The sequence below is a fragment of the Cynoglossus semilaevis genome, chromosome 20, assembly GCF_000523025.1.
Source record: "Cynoglossus semilaevis isolate Cse_v1.0 chromosome 20, Cse_v1.0, whole genome shotgun sequence".
Lineage (NCBI taxonomy): Eukaryota > Metazoa > Chordata > Actinopteri > Pleuronectiformes > Cynoglossidae > Cynoglossus > Cynoglossus semilaevis.
Window position 1 is genome coordinate 2,672,611 of NC_024326.1, and position 14,756 is coordinate 2,687,366.

Genomic DNA, 14,756 nt, shown 5'->3' on the forward strand with positions numbered 1-14,756 from the left:
CTTTGTTGGCTCTCCAGTCAAAGACGGAGCTGTCCTTTCAGCACTAAAGTCCGAGTTCATTCCTGTCGCTGCTTTTGAGAACCAGACCAACCAAACTCCTGAGTCTATACTAACTATAGAGCAGACCTCTTTGTACGTATTTGTCTATAGATGAACCTCACTTAATTGTTTTTGGCTCTTGTCTGTAGATGAACCCTCTAGATGTCGGCCCTCGATGAGCATTAGGCCACAGATATTTTTAAAGTGAACCACAGCATGCTCCATTGTACTTCTTGCATTCAGTGGTTACAGGTGCAGTGTGGCACCTTCATGTAGCTGATGTAAACCTGCACATATCTTCTATTTTTTTGTCTTTTTAAATGATGATCCATGGCGATCAGCTGAGGTGTGAGGTTAGAGTTCAGAGCTGAAATTACAGTCATGAAATGGATGGAAATACACGATGGAAATACACATAGAATAGAATTGGGTTGATATAATTTCTTGCAGTTGTACGTGTTTTTGTCATCTATAAAAAAAAAAATTGTTCCTCCATCTATTTGCATGAACACGCTGGTGCCAACGCAGGTGCCACCACTCTCAACCCTGGCACGCTTCTTTTTAACAAAAGTCATATTTGTATTTTTATATCTAAATATTTGTTATTTAAATGATATGCTAGTCTATGGTCTTACAATTCATCAACAGAAATATTTCTACGCCAGAGAGAGAGAAAGAGAGAGAGAGCTTACACACAATGAGACTAGAGCTGACATTTTAAAGGACTGGTCTTATTCTATATCGGAGGTCAGTGAATTTTTTTAAAGACTAATTGAATGTGTCTGGGGTTTTGCACACATTAATGTTGAACTATTATTAAGAAATCGTATACTGTGACTTGAGCTTTGTTGATGAATTTGTTAGAAATCGTAACATATATATGTATATATGTATGTATACATATATATATTTACATATATGTATGTATATATTTATATACATACATATATTGCACTGTTTACAAATATCCTCCAATGACACGTTGTTACTTGGCAGATATTTCTGAGATTTTTTTGTTGTTTCTTCTTTTTTTTTTTAAATGTTCATTTTGTTTATTTTGTACCATTACTTTAAAGAAACTGGATATGGTTTGTTGTGCATGAAACCGTCAATATTTTCAATTATGGAACATTGTTTTATGAAGCAAAAAATGCGATAAAAATGTCATGACATTCTAAGAATGAGTCATTGTATATTTATTGATGCCATTTTCACTGTATTTGGTGAATTAATAAATGGTGAAAAGGAAAATATTCACGTGACTCTTGTGCTGATCTTCAGCTGACGTTGCAAACATTTCTCAGAAATCTAAGACATTACTCTCAGGACATGGACACACACTTCTCTCAGGAGATGGCCCTGTAGTCAGAGAGGTATGGACACGGATCTTAACAAGATGGACTCATGTTTAGTCTGTGTACACATTAAATAGTGTTGATTTCTTAGAATAGAAATAATTAAGTCTGGTCAATACCGGAAATGACATAATAATAACAGGCCAACTGGATTCAGGCAATCCTGGTTTGTATTATTGTATGAAACGAGATCTCGGTGGACATCTATAGAACTATGATTTATAGATCAGCACTCTTTGTAAATACTCAGACCACTGTGTTTCCTTCTGATGGTCGGTTTATTGTCTGTTTATCATGGATGTGTCTTCAGTGGTTTGAGATGCTGCTCTGTGAGTTCTGTCATCAATGGTTTTGTTAGAGTATTTTACCTTAGATTTCATGCTTTACAAACTACACATCCAGCAGTGTATTTCATCTTCAGGAAATTTTGCAAATTTGATATACACTGAAAAAAACCTAATTATGTATCACATGGAAACAATAGAACATCAGCTCTTCCTTTTGTAATCATGTCATAATCAATCTACATAATCACTGAATATTGGTCTAATCATGCCCATCCCAATTAAACCCATCCGTGTCTTTGTTTGTCGGTGAAGATCTGGCCCGGAGTCTCCACAGTAATCACCTCAGTGACAGTTAATACTGATCTTTAATTAAAAAGCAGCCAGCAATCAGTGATTCATCTGTTTAGCTGTACCACAGCTCTTCGCTGGCCTACACCAGAGAACCCATTAAACCTCAAAGCCCTGAGGAGCCACAACTGGCCACGTCATCACTCATCAGTGTCTGCAGATGTACAACAGCTCTCCACTGACACAAGGTCCACCAGAGACCACATTACACTCAGTTGAGTTAGTAGCACAGAAAGCGGCAGGCAGTAACACACATACACACAAGTATATGCATATATATATACTGTAGTACTTTTCATTGTGTACTACTTTTTCAGTTGTAGAGATCATTTCAAAAAGTTATTTCAAACATAGATACATATACATAAGTGTATAGAAAACACTAATAGAACAACCAATACAACTATTGTGTAAATTATACCAATAAGTTAGACGATAGGAATCCAGAATCATTTTAATTCTGAATACTAAAATGTCCTGGTACTGTAACATAAACACATAAACAACGGAACAGATTTTCAGCAGTAAACAAGCATCACAGGCGTAGTAGCCTTTGTTGAGGTTATTGACTGTTCTAAAAACATCAGCACCAGACAAAAGGTACACACACACACACACACACACACACACACGCTGAAAATGCACACATGCACATATTGATCATAGTGTTCTGGATGTTTGGAGTGTGTATCCAGCAACATGTATTTACACTTTAATGGGCGGCCCTGGAGGGGCAGACACCACCACAGTCTGACTCCACTGCACACCTCCCTGTGTGTGATTTCTCTGATTGTCAACATGTGATTCTGAGTGTTTTGGTTTAAAATTGTTTGTTGATCACCAAAGGTGAAATGTGGCCTGTGTAATTGGTCATTTTTAGAACGTTAGACTGAAACATCTCAGGTCTCAGCTAATGAGCCGCTGCCCTTTTGCTCGGGCTCAAATTCACTCATTATATCGCAGCCCTGTGGGTCAGCGGTGTGTTGGTTTGGGCTGGAGCTGCAGCGGTGACCTTGGGTCACTGTGGGTGACCTAACAGATGGGTTTGGACCTCATTACATGCTGGGATCAACACAGACATGGTGTAGATATGCACCCAGCAGATGGGCACACTTTCTGCAACTAAACCAAACACACTGCATAGACCAGTGCTTGAATACATCACATCTAGTTTCCTGTATGTGTTTGTGTACAGGTATTTTTCAAATTAATGTAAAATTAATTCTTGAAAAATACTTTCACAGTGTTAGTGGAAATTATTTAGCAAAAAAACTCTAACCCCAAAATTAAAGCTGGCCCTTTTGGGTATCAAACCAGCAACTTCAGCATCATCAGCACCATGCTTCAAACAACTGAGATAAGCAAGTCAACTGGCAGGTTTAAAACACCTCCATTACATTTACAAATTGAACACCCGGATTTAGCTGTCACTCAAAAAAAAAACAAAAAAAAAAAAACATTTCTTTTAAATTACAACCCTAAGCACCAAACCTCACTTTCAGCAAAGCAGAGTGTCCATGTGAGAGCCGCTCCCCTCAGTTTAAGGCAGATCGATGTAGGCAGAAAGAGTGGTGAGTGTGAAAAGAAGACTGATTGAAGGAGTAACGCAGAGAATAGAAACACAAGAGGAGAGCAGGCAGAAGGTGAGGGGTATAGGAAGGTATTGAGCAGTAGATTAGTGTTGTGGCTGCCCTTGGGCGCCGGAGCATGGAGGACAATTCACAGTAGGAGAGGAAATTCAGGCTGTATTATCTCTCCCACAGTTAAATGCAAAAAGCTGGGGGTAAAAGGAAGGGGCTGAGGCACCTGGGTAACATAGGTGATGAGCTCAGACAGAGACTGCATTTGCAGTAGGATCAGGCCTGGGAACCTGCTCTGATGTTATATAAGTTCAGTCTCTGCACATCACTCTGTCTGAATAGAGCAGCTGAAAATTCAATCCAGAAATGGTAAATTTGACTCTTTTCATATGCTGAGAAAATAAAAGTGACTAAGATAAAAAAATTAAAAAAAAACATCCCAGAGGGAATTAACAATCAACTCTTAGGAAAGAAGATGAGTCCAGAGAAAAAAAACTCCAGAAACAAACCTTCTATTCAGTCTGAAATGAACCCAGGACAAACCTCAATTCTCACATCCAAACTGGGGACCATTAAGTCTTACATAACCAACCTCCTTCATCATCTGTCACCATGGAAACCAAAAGGCCAAACTACCTGAAAAGATGTTTTGGTTTTTTTGATAAATAAAAAGGTAAACACAGTCACTGTCACTTCGAAGACAGAGAACATACACAACCATGTTTTCCATTGGAAGAGGATTGTGGGATACGATTAAAAAAAACAAACTGTTACTCAAATGACCTTGTGATGAGATTGTTGTGAAAACACAAAGCCCTGCACCGCACTATTAGGATAATCACAGGAGATTAGGTCGAGTCATGTGAAAAATCACTCACACACACACACGTGCACACACACACACAAACTTCTTCCCAGTTCTAAAATAGGCGGTAATTAGATCTCAGCAGAGAATTAAAAATAAATGATTTCTACTTTATTAATGTGACACCCCTCACCCCCCAGTCACCAGCCTTCCTGCCTGTGTGCCACACGGCCACCGCTCTATATTTAAGCTGCAGACAGCACAGGGCCCGGAATCTCAGCTCATGTTTCCTCAACAAATAACACACTCAGGCTGAGCTAATTCTTGTATGTGTATGTGTGTGTGTGTGTGTGTGTGTGTGTGTGTGTGTGTGTGTGTGTGTGAGGGAGAGTTCATGCAACATCATTATACCAGACAGGAGTGTCAAACAGTACAGCTGTGGTCTGGAATCTGAAGCAGACGTGGGACACAGGCAGACTAGACCAACATAAGAGGAAAGTCTGTCCTCCATATTTATAGATTTTAGCACAGACTTTACATGCAGCCTGGCACTGCTGCTGCTGTGTTCTGTGTTCTGTGTCTGGACCAGATCAGTCTGTCTTGCAAACTGTGTAACAGTGACAGACCTGAACTGCAGCAGAAGATCAGAGGCCATTAGAGAACGAACCGAGAGCGAAGTTGACGCACAGGACGGAGCAGGAGGAGGAGGAGGAGATACAATGATGTATTCTCAAGAGTCAAAGTTAAAAAAATATTAGCATGAATACCACAGTGATGATAGAATGAAGAGACTTCACCACAAAAATCACATAAAACCAGATGGTTATTCCTGTTGCTGAGGTAGACGCAGCCACAGGAATAACCCAGGGTTCACCAACCCTTTTAAAACTGACAGCTGCTTAAAGGGTACATGAATAATACAAAGTTTTGGCATTTCTGCCTCACAGTAACATCAAAAACATCACTATTTGTTGAAAACTGACAGCTTTCTGCTTTTTTCTTTTGCCTTTTTGCTGAAGCAACAGTTGAAAAATTTGAAAGAGTTGGACTAAATTTAAAATTGACAGCATCAATAAAAAACGGATTCAGTTGCAATTTGTACAAATGCCTAAATTAGCACCTGCTATTTATGTCTTGGCATAACCAATACATTAAATTCAAAGGTCCATTAATGGATTAACATTCAACAGTCTATTCAGATTCAGCAGCTTAGCCACTGTTACCGTGGGTACAATGGTAACAATGGTTTTAAGTGAATGGCTAATTAGATAATAAACAATCAGAGCAGACTAAGGATAATTAGCTAGACAGTGTGCATTAAAAGACCCAGATTTGTCATTTACATATGAATGAATGCCTAGAAAATGTATAAAAGCTACTTCAATACAAGTGAGTCACCTTATAAGTGAATATTAAACATAAAGTCTTCCTCATCGTCACTTTGTGTTATGGTCACTTGGTTAGGTGGTACAAGTGTTTCCTCCAGGAGTTTCCTCTCCAGACTGGCATCTTCTGGACAGAGCGACTCACCTTTGGTCATCACATACACAAAGTACTGAAACCCTTCACCATAGGTGTACTTTCTCACCGACCAGTCGTAGCATGCACGAGCGTAAAGGGACTTCCTGAAAATGGGCTGGGCAAAGGTTATGGAGATGAATCGGCCTCCGGGTTTCAAACAGTGGCTGATCTGCGAGAAGAAAGAAAAAGAGAGAAGAGAAGATGAATGATGGGAAACCACATAAATTCTTTAGAAACACAATCACTATTGGCAACTTTCTCCCCAATAAAATTCAGCCAGTTGCTAAATCACAACACACTGACAGGATGATTCATGTGCTTGACAAGAGCGTATTGGAAAGCTGACAGTGGATATGCATCAACAGTTAGGGTTCCAGGTGCTACTAGCATGGATGCTGTGGGGCGTCTGCACACTGGCTCCCAGTCAGAGTTAGGATTGGAAACCTACTGTCTATGTAAAGGCAAATACATAGCATTGTGACACAACAAGGAATTTTACCTGATAAAAATGTATAAAAGAAACAGAGTTTAGTTCAACTCAATATTTCTAATGGAACATTTAATAAATGACGGTTTGCTCTCACTGGAATAAACAATATAATAAACATTTCTACTAAAGACTTGAAAGTAACCGGTGTTTGAAAAATATAGCCTAATTTTTTTTTATACATCTACAGTCATATATGTTAGCTTTAAGCTCCGTCTTAGAAGTGGTCAGGCTTCTTTCCCCCGAGGTCAGGAAACACACCATCTGCCCTGGCTGAACAGGTCCAGCAGCCTGGGTTTGTCCATTGGCAGCTGAGCTGCTCCACCCATGACATGGTCCACAACCTTGTCATTTTCATATTGAAAAACAACAGAGTAAAACACTTTGCAGGGCTGTCTGCTTATCCTCACAGTCTCCTAACACTGTGTGACAGCATGAGAGCTCAGAGGGCACCTCCGTATGAATAATTGTTGTTCTGGGCTCCTTCAGTGTGTTGATCCTTCGTGTGAGACATATGTGTGTGCATCAGGACAGAGCACTCTTCACAAGGGGGCTGCAGTTCTCAGGCAAACACACACACACACACACACACACAGATACATTATCTTCACTTTGGCAAAAAGTTCCTCCAGAGACAGGGTGTGTGTGGGAGTGAAGGGACAGGAACTGCAGAACACTGAGCAGGAAACAAAATGATTAACATACAGTTAGTTGGGTATAATCCTACCTATAACAAGGACAGTAACTGGGTTAGTGATTGGCTGCATGGGTTCTCCTTATGCTGATCTAAACCCATCACAGATGTAAAGGAAACAAAAGGTCAGAAAACAAGTGTGACTAAATAAAACTGTGCGAATAGTATTACAGTCCCAATGTGACAAACTGGAAACAAGATGTTAGAATACAACAGCGAAAAACCTTGCACTGGCTTCTGACGAGACCTGAAGTTTCAGCTACTCTGGCACATTGTTCTTTTGTTATTATATTTGTAATATTTGTTATTGTAGAAATGGATATTTCAAAGTATTTTAAGTGTCTATATTGTGATTGGTCAGACTTCACCCCATTGGATTTGTGATTGGTTGTCACCTTGGCTGGTGTGGTGTCTTCACTAATGCTCTTGATCTCGAGGCGTTTTCAAAGATCACTGCACTCCAGGAATGCGTTGATGGGTTAAACGCAGAAAACAACACGGTGTTGTGTGTAAATGTGTGTGTATATTCACTCAGACAATAAATGTGATTCTTCTTCTGCTCTCAGGAAACAGTGTTTGAACCCAATGCACTGTAAAAACCGTGGCAAATGTTAAATGCAGACGTGGGTTTTGACAGGATATGGCACCGGGGCTCAACTCTATCCCCTGATGCACAGCATGAAGTGAAAACCCTCTAAAAATACCCAGTAGGTTAATTACTGTACAAAAGTTCAGTTAATCAAATATAAGTGTGTACATTTGTTTAACAGCCTAACGCTCCATAACTGAAGCCTTCTTCTTGGAATAGCCTTAACTAATTCATGAAGCCTTATGTTATATATACAGTTCAGATGGAGTGAGGAGTCACTCTGTGGATGGCTCTGTGCCAGAGTTCACACATGACATCAGAAGACACGACAATGTAATGGAGGCATGGCAGGACAAAGTGGATGTGGTTTGTACAGTAGAGCTGCTGCTGCTGCTGCTGCTGCTTGCTGCTGCTGCTGCTCCACCCACCTCCTGTGGTCTTAGTTGGCGAGAAGAGCTTCTCAGGAGATGAGCACACGCTCTTCTCACATGATTTATCTCCAACAGCAGCAGACACGGCATGAATTATTCACTCCCCACTGTGACATGGAGAAATATCAGGACAAAAGAGCAGAGGAGCTGGAGTGATGTTATTACCAGGAGAGGACGGTGGAGTCAATAAAAAATAAACCTCAACATATGATTGGATAATGTTGTCATTCCATCGTATCAAACAGGTTTACATCACTCTCTTCTAAATGGAGTACGTGTATTTTATATGTACTGTGTAGTATGACTATTACTCGGTCAGCTTGCTCCTGGTATTCAAGTACTGTATACTATGGATGTACATCAGTGGTGGAAAACAAACAAAACGAGACAGATATTTAAAAACCAGACGACATATTCTATTAAAGAAGACCTGAAATGAAACATTTCTAACAATGAGCTTGAGTTAAATATAAAAACTGGCTTCATAAAGAGAAGACACTGAAACTGCTCTGTACTCTGGTCTTGATGACAACTCAAACTGCTTGATACTTTACACAACAGCATGTTCACTCAGAGTTAAGAATCAATCCCACAACCCTCTAGATGTAAGGAAACTAAACTACTAAACTACCACCCAGACCTAATAGAGGAGCGTCCTCACTCTCAGTTATGAATCAAAAGTAAACACTGTGAATCTATACACAACTGTGAAAACCTCAGCTGTAAGGTTCAAGGTACTTTTAGATTTACAGTATATATGTCCAGTACAATAATATACTGTAATTTGCTCTGTAGTGCCCCCCGTGCAATAGCAACTTGCCTCCTATGGGGTCCAGCCCCCTACTTTGTTAACCATTGTACCAGGCTACTTAATCCTTTTGCAGTCAATCCATCAGATTACCTGTATAGATAATCTGCATGTTTCTGGACTGTGTGAACAAACGAAAGGCATACAATTTCTTGGTGTAAGGCAAGACCATTAACCACTTTCTCCACCACGTGGGCCCATAGAAACTGACACTGTTTTGAAACAACAAAGTAAAAACACTGCACATGTGGCACAGGCCACAGTCCTGAGTGAGTGAGAAGTCAGGAGTTTAAGTCCCGGCTTCACCCAGTCAGCCATTATTCATGACATAAAGCAGCGAGGGTGTTCTCCCTGTATCTGCAGTGTAACTCCAGACCCTTATGTCACAGGTGAGAGGATGCCCTACGTCACTGCAACATAAGACGGTAGTGAACAAGTCGGCTACAACCACAGAAGGCAGCCAGAGGACAATAAGAGCAGCAGAAAAGAGTGCGGCGTTTTTCACATCAGCTGTTTATCTTCACAGTGTCTTCACAGGGTGACGTTACTGCTGCATGTTCACAAACTCGGCTGCTGACACTTACACATACAGAAAGATTCTCCTTGAAATGCCAGATGATGCATGCGGCGCAGCGAGTCACGTTGACACACATTCAGCATATATCAGCACACAAACCGCAACCACCGCTCTGCAACTATGTAAATCATCCGCCCTCACGACAGAATACTGGTATTATGATGATGATGATTAAGGATCAGACAATGACAGGTTTGCTGTGCTGTCACTGTTGTGCTCCGAGACGCAAGTGTTTCACTAAGAGGGCAGATAAAAGGTTCCATTCTTCGGGACACACAGATGAACTATAATGTAGACAAAACTGACACACCCACAGAACGCCACTCTGTCTTGAAATGAATCAACAAGTGGATGAGGGCTACACCCAAACACTGGAGTAGCAGTATCACCGAAACAGTGAGTCAGTAGTCACACTATCCACACACTCATCTAAGATCCCTAAAACACACACATACACACACTTTATTATACTTAATGTAACCATAACACTGAAGTGACTGTAACTCTAATCCTCAATCTAAATAAAACCTCACACCTGAGAAATCACCTTTCTTCCACATTTAGCATCTGTAAAATATCCCCAGGACAAAGTGTCCCCACAACAACAGTATTAGTGCGTGCACACACACACACACACGTGCGCACATACACACACACCATCATGACCTTTACTGCATTATTCATTGCTGTGAAGGTAGATCTCGAGGTGACCTGACCCGACCTGTGTCAAGAGTTGCACTGAGGTCCACGGTTCATACAGGGAATTCTGGGTAACACCACTGACATTAATACATTTTTTTTCAGTTCAGTGTGTTAACCTCATCTGCTCTTCTCCACCTGGACTGCATTCCCTTGCCGCTCCACCAGGGGGTTAGGGTTACCTATAACCTGGTGGAGCGGTAAAGTCTCCAGTTCTTTTTCTTAAATTTGGCCTGAGTCAGTTTCTTTATCCAGAGCATGTTACTGTGTTTTGGGGTTGGAGTTGTGATGAGACAGCCAGCTAGAAACAGACAGATTCTAAGAAAATGTTTCATCCCCGTGTACATTTTCCTCCACCATTTCAAACATTTTCTGTTATTTCTACTCATTACATTGTCTCTTTCGACTTCACTGAGCCAAGATATTAAAACTCATCCTTTCTTTGCTCTTCTCCTCTGCTGTGCACAGGTTTTGCCTGGGGATATTTTACATGAGACAAGTGGTTGTCTGCGGTGGTCAGACAGGGACAGGGACAGGGACAGGGTGGTGGGTGGTCACATCTTTTTCTGATTTCACTCTGCAGCACACTTAGGTTATGTAACCAGGAGTCATCTGAGATTGAAAAGAGACTGGTGTATTTATCTTTGGAGCAAATGCACACGCATTATTACTAGACTGAAAAGCTAAATATAAAACAGTTGGATTGGTTTGTTTTGAGGTATCACCGTGAAAAATAAATAAAAAAAACCTTCACATCAAACATAATGTATGTTCAGCTCAGATCATGTTACGTAATTTTTAACAAAACAGACTTGCTACTGTTATGGTTTAAAATGTCAGAGCAAAAAAGCCTCAACTAAACACCTCAACCTTTGTCAACATCATCCTCAGGGGCTGCAGAGACGTTTGAGGACCTCATTCTGTCTCATTTCAGATTTATCACAGACTCTCACCTGGGCACAAACACTGTTCCTTCAGAGCTCACAGATTTATAGACAATGTTAGGAACCTTCTTCAGTCACCTAGGTTTCTGTACACCCTTTGCTGCTGCATCACTGATGTTTTCATTTGCAGACATCACGCTCTTCAGAATCATCTCTGATGGTTACTCGATTAAATTTGACTGCCCGCTCCTGACATAGTTCGACAGGCAGAACAACAAAGAACTCAATACCCAGGAAACAGTGAAGAAGGCTTCGACCATGTCTTCTTTTGGGTCTGAGCCCCAATCAGATGATAGGGATCGTGTGTGTTCATCTATCAACTTCACTCTCAGCGATGCTGCTACAACAAAAGACTGCTATCTCTGGACAGCAGCCCCGTGCAGCTCACGGCCATCTGTCTCTTTGAAAGTCACACCACACACACTTGTGCGCATGTTTGATTTATACATCTGTGCACACATCAAATCTGATCAGGGACAGAGGGAGGCACACATTTTATATAGGTCATACTGTGAGTCTTTATCACATAAAAACATCTCATGTTTTCCTCTCTGTGTTAGTTCATTTGTTTAAAGAAACACTGTACACCTCCTGTCCTTCCAGCTGCAGCTTCTCTTCCTCCTAAGGGGATATGCATTTTTAAAAAAAAGCTGCATCGTTTCCTTTCAATTTAACCTCAGCCACTGCCTGCAGCCAAGCATGTGGATGGTGAAAACGTGTAAACGTCTTTAGTGGAAGAAAGGAATACAATGAGCGGGCAGTGTGTGAGGAAGATTGGGAAATGAAGGGGAGGAGGGAGGATGCAGAAGAGATGGAGGCAGGTGAAAGAAAGAACTCTTGGTCTTCAAAACAAATCCAATCTGGTCCTCAGCTCCTTCCTTTTTACATTACTCCTTGTTCTGAAGTTACTCTAATTCTATGACCAGACAAGTAACAAGGTAGCTAGAGAATACTACCGCACAATCTTAGCTAGAGATGCTCAAAAAGGGATGGGAACACAGCAAGAAGCAAGGATGTTTAACTTTAAAAATACTTTGTATGAAACACATAAATCCAAAAACTACTACCTTACTTCACTCAACATACTCCGCTCAATCATTAAGCAAAAAAGCCAACAGGTTTAGAGATGACAACTTTTTTTAATGATCAATGTTAAATCAACTTTTGATTTACCTACATCATTTTACCCCAACATTTTCTTTCCTAATCAAACACGTGGAGCATCTATTCCCCGCGGCTGTGTACCAGGGATAGATGAGAGGTAAATGTGATTGTACCTACCCATCTTTTCCCGCCTCCTCAAATCTGCCCACCCACATTTCCTCCCCCATATTTTCCATCCTCACCCAGCCTCCCTCCCACCTTCTCCACCCACCTACTGCACGGATAAATTATACATCAGAGACCTTATATGCTTTTCTTCGCCCTGCACCACCATCACGCTGCCTTAATCTACATGAGAAAAACTGCTTTGTTTTGGTTCAAATCATCATATAAATCATCATCTGTGTGCAGCAGTTCAAAATGGCAGATTTCTCGGCTCAGCACTTCCCGGTATGTCTTCTCTGATATAACTCTGTGTGGGCATGCGGAGGCTCAGACTTGTGTGGAGAAGACAACAACACCCTGCCTTCAAAGCAGTCGCATCCCATCCTCTCACACCCCGCGTTGTCATGGAGATAAAAGTTTAGCACTGGTCACGACAACGTATGTAGGTCAGAACAGGACACCTTTGGAAATAAAACAACACAAACAGCATCCGTGCAGCCGAGCAGGGAAACGCATGCACTCATTAGATGAGGAAAGTGACTGAAAGTTGTGATAACGAGCAGCGCTGGAGCGAGGACACAGTTCTAACAACACGGGAGTAAAGACACACGAAGATGTCTGCAGTGGAAATAACAAACACTTCCCTGGGATTTCAGGCTTTTTCTCGTCTTTCTCTCTGCAGCTTAATTAGTGGGTTGGTTTTGGGAGAATGCAGGTGATCAGGAAAGATGAGGGAGTCTCACTTTGTGACAACACACTCCAGGCAGCTGTAAACTGGGTCACTCATCCGCTGATGAGTTTACAAAGCACTAATTCAACAGAGGGAGACGGTGAGGGGTTGGGCTTAGAAACAACATGAAAAATCCTGTCTACAGGCTGATGTGTGCATTTCGACCTTGTGAGGTGAACTTGATTGACGCAGAATACTTTCTCATCTGCATCCCTGCTCTAAGCTGCCACACTCACTCTCCCTCAGTGGCAAACTAGTAGCTGAAGCTAAAATTAAAACCGTTTTTCAGCCATTCTTGGCTTTTATCTGTTTTTCTCCTTTATCTTTCCAGCACCTCCTCGCAGCATCCTCACCCTTTGTATCTTCCTATTCAGCTGAGAATGATTTGTTTTAATTACTTGCCAGGCATTCGGAGTTCTGAGGAGAAGAAAGAAAACCTCGACAGAAGGATACACTTCAGACTCCGACTCCAGCTCTGCTCTTACAGTCCCAGTATTCCCGTACAGTTTTGTGTGAGTGTGTGTGCTAAACTAATCTTAATAGTGGACCTTCTATCACACAGAAGTTATCCTTTATGTTAGTGGTTCTCAAACTGTGGTACGTGTCCCACCAGTGGTGCGCAGGGCAAATTCACATTTTCACATTTACATTTTCAATTGAAATAAACCAAGCACAATTATTACAACATTTGCACATAAACATCTTTATAAACATCTCTCCTGTGGTGGAAGCTAACAGGGAAGGCCTGTGCTGCTATATTCTAATGTCTGTCATCATGGTGGTACTCAGAGAGAGCAATGTTTTCTCAGGTGGTACAGAGTAGAAAAGGTTGGAGAAGGTATAAGTGCATGTAAATAACTGATAAACAAAAAGGAGATGTTGGGAGAAGAAAGATAGGAATAAAAAGAGGAAAAAGCTGCAGAAACACGACTGGAACACTGACATGTGACAGGCCTAATACCAGTGAGAGTGAAATTAAGGAGGAGGTTTTTCCTACTCTTTTCTTCCCACGGTCCCTAAATCTAGCACTAGACACTTATTATACTTATCAAGTCCTCAGTAGCACATAAATCTAATTAATAATTAGGCAGGCTTGGATCTGCAGTTGCTGTGTAATTAGTTTGTTGTAGCCACTATTTAGCAGGTCCTGCAGCTAAAAGTACAATGTACACAGCGGCTGAGAGGGTTACTACTTGATTTAAATAGGTAACTATCTAGACATTTAGGAATGCATAATGTATGCCTTGGGAGACATGGAAAGGCCCATTAGTGGGTAGAAGTGAAGTCAAAAACACTTCATGAATGTTTCTCCTCTTTCAAAGTTAGAAGCAGAGACAGCAGCAGAGGCAGAGAGGGAGGATGGATGGAAGTTAGTGTGTCTGTCTCCTGCGGGACAGAGAAGTGGGACAGGAGAAGCTGGTGGAGGCTGCCACAGCCCACTAACACAGTCCGGTCCATTCACTAGGCCAGTAGCACAGGGAAGCCACGGAAACGCTGCAGGACACAGTGGTGCCACAACTTTGTTCTAATTCCACTCATAAGGAGTGCTTTTAGGGAATCCCAGTGTGGCAGTGACAGACCTATGACCTTGGC

At 41.4% G+C, this 14,756-nt stretch overlaps 1 protein-coding gene across 2 annotated transcripts in view; it reads right to left on the bottom strand.

Annotated features, from left to right (window-relative positions):
- Positions 1-5,503: 5,503 nt before the first annotated feature.
- ece2a (endothelin converting enzyme 2a) overlaps positions 5,504-14,756 on the bottom strand; it is a 44,446-nt gene continuing 35,193 nt past the window's right edge. For both annotated transcript variants that reach the window (XM_008333883.3, XM_008333884.3), the window contains exon 4: positions 5,504-6,104. In XM_008333883.3, coding sequence (XP_008332105.1) covers positions 5,814-6,104 — 291 coding nt within the window. In that variant the 3' untranslated portion in view covers positions 5,504-5,813. The remainder of the gene's footprint in view (positions 6,105-14,756) is intronic.